The sequence below is a fragment of the Cariama cristata genome, unplaced genomic scaffold (genome assembly GCF_000690535.1).
Source record: "Cariama cristata isolate BGI_N322 unplaced genomic scaffold, ASM69053v1 scaffold2306, whole genome shotgun sequence".
NCBI lineage: Eukaryota > Metazoa > Chordata > Aves > Cariamiformes > Cariamidae > Cariama > Cariama cristata.
The window spans coordinates 53,990-60,810 of NW_009623630.1; the positions used below are offsets into that span (position 1 = coordinate 53,990).

Genomic DNA, 6,821 nt, shown 5'->3' on the forward strand with positions numbered 1-6,821 from the left:
TGAATGTTGCTTGTTTGGGTATGATAACACTAGGAGAAAAAGGAAAAAGAAAAAAAAAATATTTTAAAAGAAAGTAGTTTTTGACTGCATGGAAAGGAAAAGGGGATAATTTTGTCTGGTGTTTGTCATTCACCTGACTTCAGCTGGGACAATATGGATCTGTTTTACCAAGCTATGTGACTGCTCCTCCTTGCACCCTCACTCAGGAACCTTATTTCCATGAGCCCACCCACTTGCTCAGCCACAGGAGCTAAAAAGTTCAGCAAGGTCTTGTGTCTCTGCATACTGTGTTTGACTGAAAACAGGACATTATAATACAAATTTAGAAGAATCTCAGAAGCTGACAGGGCAAAAAACTTAAGAATTTTTGTATCTTCAAACAACAATGTAGTAAGAGCGAACAATTTCCAATGGCTAACTTTGATATTTTTCTTGTAATATCTTTCAGTTTTCTACAGCCTCTCTAGGAACATGACAATTCTCTGCCAAGACCTCACACTTAACAACATAAGGCTTGGACTTGGTGTCTCTACCAGAACTCCACCTCTCAGCCTGGCTATCCCAGTAGGCCAGATTCTGCCTCGAGACTCAACAGTAGGGATGAACTCTGTCCAACTTACAGCCATCTAAAAGCTAAGCTTTCTATATAGTCAACGGTCTCTCTAGGTTATCCAGCCCACCTGTCTCAGATAGGATGAGTCACCCTCCAAACATGTGCCATTCTTGACTGCACTAGGCTAATAACTTCCCTTTAACTAAATCAGGAGAAAAATTAAAAAAATAATCTTGTTTGCAGTGTCTCTTAAGCCACAGAGTCTCACACTGGCTAAGGACAACCTCCTGGGCCGCCTGCCCATTGCAACTTTATCAAGCAGAGTATCACAATAGCAAAGCCTGCATGCCTGGGCACATCCTTGCCACAATCTCTCTGTCACATCCCAGGAAAGGAGGGGCCATCTCTCAGCCCAGTGCCCCTGGCTTTGGTTTCAGTTCTGCTGCCGCTGCACATGCCTCAGCAGTGGTCATCCTGGGTCAACGGTGCCGCCACTGCCCTTCAACTACCTCTGCAAAAATAGGTTTACCTCGTCTTCACAGCCATGACTGTCCACAGCAACCTTAAAGTATCAGCGTGAAATACAGATTCAGCTTGTCATTGCTCATTTTCCGTCCCAGGAAAGAAAATGATCGCTAACAACAAAGCAGAAAAAATGAAGCCTAGAAATTTTTCATAATATAGAAAGATTTTCCACGTTAATTTCAGCCCGAAGCAAAAATTCTTTCTTCAGTAGTTTTGTTTCAAACCATACTTCCAACCCCCACTAGTACAAACCAAACATTTGTGCTTGAAGAGTCTTGAAAATAACATAAAACAATAAAAAACCCACATGCTAGTGTAAATTTCTGGTTAGCAGCTGCTCCGTGCTTACAAGTACATTTCCTACCGTTGTGGGGATATTAGTGATGGGCAGGTGCTCCAGCCAGGGTATCCCTCCCACAGCACCCTGCGCTGGCATCTCTGATCTCACAAATCAAGAGGGTCAGCGCCTTCAGGATGACGAGAGAAAAATCCAGGAAGGAGAGCACTGAGGACGCTGCAGGAGCTACGACAAATGAGCCAACAGCCAAAACTCTCTTCTCAAATAACCCGAGGCTCACATCCTCACACACAGCAATGAGCTGCAGCAGTCCAGACTGCTAGAGACACCAGGCTTTCAGACATAAGGTTCAATCTGGACAGCCCAAATGATACTCAGATGCTTCATCACCACCAAAAGACAACTCTTGACTGTTAGAAAAACCAAACAAGTGGAAGTTAAACCTCCAGTTGCCCTTGAGCCATTTAAAAAAGAAAATAAAAAACAAACCATAAAAAACCCTTTTCAGGACTCAGAGAAATCCTCACAACTTTGGCACAAGATACATATCACGTATATTTGGCTTTGTTTTCCTAAGGAACAGACAGCAGAAAGGTATTCAGAGTTCATTTATGGCAAATTTTATAGCAAACAAATGGTGGACAACAGCAAACAACGATTTTTCACTGTATCTTTTTTTGGAACAGGAAGATAAAATTTTCAAGTGTTGAGGGATGACGTGACTATCGCCGAAGCTCAAGAGGAGGACGGCCACATACATCCACGGACACAAAGCCAAAGCTGAGCCAGTTCAATGAAAGAAACAAATACAAAAAACCCCATGCCTCTGACAGATTAGACTTCAGCTAGGAAGGATGATTTCTCTGTTAAAGCTCACAGAAGAATGAGAAAAGAAGAAAAAGGAAAATAACCCGCAGGGCTCCCTGCACTTAACACCCTTCTCCAGGCAAAGCCCTCACGCTGGATCCCCTCGCACGGGGAATCGATACTCGGGTTCTGTGCATTGTGCTTCTAGGCAAAATAATGCACACTGGAAGAATGTTACCATAAACATTAATATTATGGCTATAAGCGACATGTCTGTAGTTGCCCTCCACCCCCTACTACCCCAATTATGTAAACAAAAGGACTGTCATCTGTGGAATACTTATCTGTCCTTGAACAGAAACTACAGCATTGAATTTTGAAAGAGATTCAAAAACTCCAGAGAGATAGTCCTTTCTCTTTAATCGCCCCAAATTACGCTGCTCTCTGTTTCCACTACTGGAATCTGCTCAATGCTGCATCTCAAAATTTCAAAATGAGCTGCAAAAGCAGATTGTGCTAATATTGTGGTATATTTTCAATATTTTAACATTCCTAACATACTTCTTGTGGAAAAAGTTGTATTGTGGGAATATCATATCATTATATATTCATTCACAAAAAGTCATATAGTGGGAGTAATGTATTACCTTTAAATAAATACCTTTTAAACTATAATAAACAAATAGTTCTTGGGTCAGAATGATGCTACACAAAAGTGACATTTATTGTTTTGATTTGACTTTTATCTTACAAAGCCAAAACTTTTCAGCCATTAAAAATTAAAGAAAACATACTTAGAGCTCTGTTTTTCAGCACTCACTGGAAAGATTATCAACACTAACAATTCAAGCAAGGATAACAAGAAAAAAAAGCAAACAACAAAAAAGTAAACCAACCTTAGGATAAGCATGATAAACACGAATCTGTCTTTTCTGACTTGTGTAAAAAAAAAAATTCTTCTAACAAGCTTAGCTTTCAGATATAAAAAAAAAAATAATTAAAAAGGAGACTGAAAGTAACAGCACGTGCTATTGATTGATCATAGGTACATAAGATTGTCCTGCTTACAAGTAAGCCTTGTTTTAATTCCAGCACCACAAAATCAGTTTTCACACCTGAATTCCTTTCACAAGTGGTAAACTCAATCAGGACCCTTATCTTCAATTTCTTCCTAAAAGAGAAGCTCACTCGAACAGTGAAAGGCGGACCCAGAGCTCTGCGGGACGCGTGGGCCGTCCACGCAAACAGTGGTTCCCAGCGGGGAGAGCTGCACGCTGCACACATTCCCACGCGCACACACACGTGTGCACACACACGCGCTCTCCAAGAGCCTTCTCAGGCAGATGTCCTGAGCTGCCAACTGCATTAAAAGCACGTCACAGACACATGATGCTCTGTCCCAGACAGTTGGGATACAAAAGAACTACTGGATACTTTTTGTGTCATCTATCAGCTAACATTTTGTTGAAGAAATAAAATCTTTGCTGTTTTTCCACTTGTAAGAGGAAGGTTCAACACAGAAAATCTTTCTAAGGAGTTAATTTAAAACAGTACTCACTGCTATCCGCAGTATGGAAGCCTTCACGGAGGTCCATTTGTCCTGTCTGCGATCTATGACCAGAATAAATCCAATTCCAGCATCTCGTAAACTAAGTTTGGAGGAGGAAAGAAGAAAAAGAGAAAGTTTAATTAAAAATACAAATGAAACTCCCCTGGTTTTCTCACTCAAAAAAGCAGTTAAAAACTAGTTAAAAAAGTAGCTTGACCCTTTGTGCAAGATCTTTTTCATCTAAACATTTTAAATAGACTATACTATACACCATGGGAAAGATGCAGCAGTCCCAAATCTGTTCCAGAGAACTTCAAACCATATTCAAATCACGAACTCTTCTTTTTCATGAAAAATAGTTTTTACATTTCTTATACAGAGATTATTTCAGAGGAAAATAAACCCCTTTGATTCTCCATTGTTTTAGTGCTGATATAATCCCTTCTTCATGGGGTTTTCAGTATAATTTCATCAGGGTCAAAACAAAGTTATTTTCCTTTTGCATCTGCTTTTAACCTTCGGTTTGAATTGTCTTCCTCCTCAGTGATATTTAAAACTCCTTGAAAACGCAGATCCTTCTGATCATTCCACGATATTGCTCCGCGCCTCTGAAATCCTCACACGCCTCCAGGCTGCAAACTTGTTCCCAGGGGCATTTTTACATTCACCGAAACAAGGAAATCCCTATGGCACTTAAACGCCCCAAGCCATAGATGAGAAAAATGAGATCCCATGTGCTTCTCTGGAACGGAAACATCTGTGAGAGAGATTCCGCTCAGATCCTTGCGTAGGGTGACCTTTCTTTTTCGCCTGTGCTCAGCTGCATGTGCTACCGCGCCGCGGTCGAGGGCTCTGCTCCCGCTGGGTAATTCCCCGTCCAGGCCAATTGTGCAATGCCAGCAGCAGCCCTTGCCAGCCAATCGCAATCAAAATGGAAACGACAGGCAAATACGAGACAGACGGCCTCGGATTTGTTCTTTTCTCGTCTACTTGGTCCTTTTTAATGCATGTGCTGTATTTTCAGTCCGGATAATCATTTACTGCAAGGCTTACTGTCTGCAGTGTGTGACATTTAGAAATACCGTGCATCGATTTGCTATCGTCATACCTTAAAGCGCAGGATAACGATGAACACAGCAGAATGTCAGGATCCCTTATTCAAGACTGCTGAATCATGAAAACACCAGCTTTGCTTTAGAAGATTACGTTAGTAGCATAATAGTAAGGGGATGTTGAGGAGAATGAAGAACACAGGTACCCAGATGTGTCAGCTTAAGCTATTCTTCAAAATCACAAATCTAAATACGACTTACAGTCTATCCCCTATCTTTTACAAACTGTAATATCTCTCAAATTTACAGACTAAATATTTGGAGAAAACATGAATAATCATAAAAATGCAAAGGAACACTTGGTTTCTTTCAAAAGAAGCTAAGCAGTCATTTTAATATAGGAGAATATTAGAAACGACCCCTCCCTGCCCACAATCAGGACACGTTACTTAACTCTTGCCTCTGGGTTCGGACAGCACACACAAACAACATCTGAGCACTTGCCTTGTAAGCCTGAATAACCCTTGCAGACAAACAGGGCTTTCTATCAGCAATATGCTTCCCACTACAGTAAATTTCCATGATTTACTAAAGCTCCCCCTCTTCCTTCTCTTTCGTTATTTGAAGGGCAAGAGGAGGAGAGAGATCCAGATTGAATTTAGCATCTTCCTGTTCCCCATTTAAAGGTCCCACCATTTTGACCTTTACTCATGGAGCAAAATAAAATGCTAATAGCAACTATGTGCCACAATAATCAGGTAGCAAAACAAACTCCTTGGGTCCTACAGCCTAGTGTGGTTGAATGGAGTCAAAAAGGTGCTACAGCTGTTCCCACGGCTGTTCACGTGGATTTTGAAGAGCATTAAGACTCTTAAAGAGCTAAATGCCCTGCCCAGTAGAAGTCCCTGGGAGTCCTGAAATTTCTGCATACTACCTCAGTGGAAGCATAATCTCAGATCCCACAGAGTACCTAAATGCAACTTCTGAACCATATTTCAAGAAACTATTGACATTTTTGTATAACAGAAATAAAATTACAGCCTCTGACAGAGCATCAATCAGATTTCTCTCTGAGAGCACAGGGAAAGACAAGCTCAGTGGGGATCCCAGAGACCTAGATGCCAGCTCCACGCAGTTACTCATCTGCCTCAACACCTGGCCATAAGCAGAGCTTAATATAATTCTCCTAGAAAAAAAGACAAGGTTTACTTAAGTGGAAGAGTTCACAAAGGAAAGCACATCTCTAAGATAGCCCAAAAGATGTCTTTAGCCAGTCGTCTTTTTCCACTGGATCAAATCGAGGGACCAAATATGTCAGGTGGTTGCATGATTCTGAATGCGGCCCCCTGCCAGGCTCAGACAGAAAAGCCAGGATCCCCCATTGCTGGCTAGAAGAGACCCAATGGCAAAGTCTTGAGCACCTGACTTCGAATCCTTAACACTCCATTAATATAGATTGCTTTAAAAAAAAATGAATGCTATGCTCTGTTCTGAACCTATCACAGTGGGAAAGATCTTTGTTATCTTGACAACAGTGTCTTGTTGCAAAGGGCTGGCTATAGAGTCTGGGATCCAGCTCCAGCGAGTCGTAGGCAGGAAGCAACAAACCAAACTAAGACATTGTGTACAACAAAGTTGAGAACATTACGAAGACAACTAAGTGATAACAAAGTTGAGAACATTACGAAGACAACAAAGTCACAACCAAGTTGAGAACATTAGGAAGACAACAAAGTCACAACCAAGTTGAGAACATTATGAAGACAACAAAGTCACAACCAAGTTGAGAACATTATGAAGATGACAAAGTCACATATTCAAGAAAAGTAAATATCGGGAACAGGTCTGTTGGCCAGTGCATCCTCACTCTGCTGACCTCTCTTTGCTGCCACACACCCCTGCGTACGTAGTTACAAGCCCATCTACAAGACCCCCTCCTCTCTTTTGGGGCACACGATGAATGGTGCTTTGGTAAGAAGAAGGTATTCACTTTTCCTTTGGCTCCTGATTTAACTGTGCGTGTCAGCTGTCCCTCTT

At 41.4% G+C, this 6,821-nt stretch overlaps 1 protein-coding gene across 2 annotated transcripts in view; it reads right to left on the reverse strand.

Moving 5' to 3' along the window:
* MCF2L (MCF.2 cell line derived transforming sequence-like) overlaps positions 1–6,821 on the reverse strand; it is a 70,930-nt gene that overhangs the window by 38,699 nt on the left and 25,410 nt on the right. For both annotated transcript variants that reach the window (XM_009702798.1, XM_009702799.1), the window contains exon 3: positions 3,742–3,832. In XM_009702798.1, the coding sequence (XP_009701100.1) occupies positions 3,742–3,832 (91 nt within the window). The remainder of the gene's footprint in view (positions 1–3,741; positions 3,833–6,821) is intronic.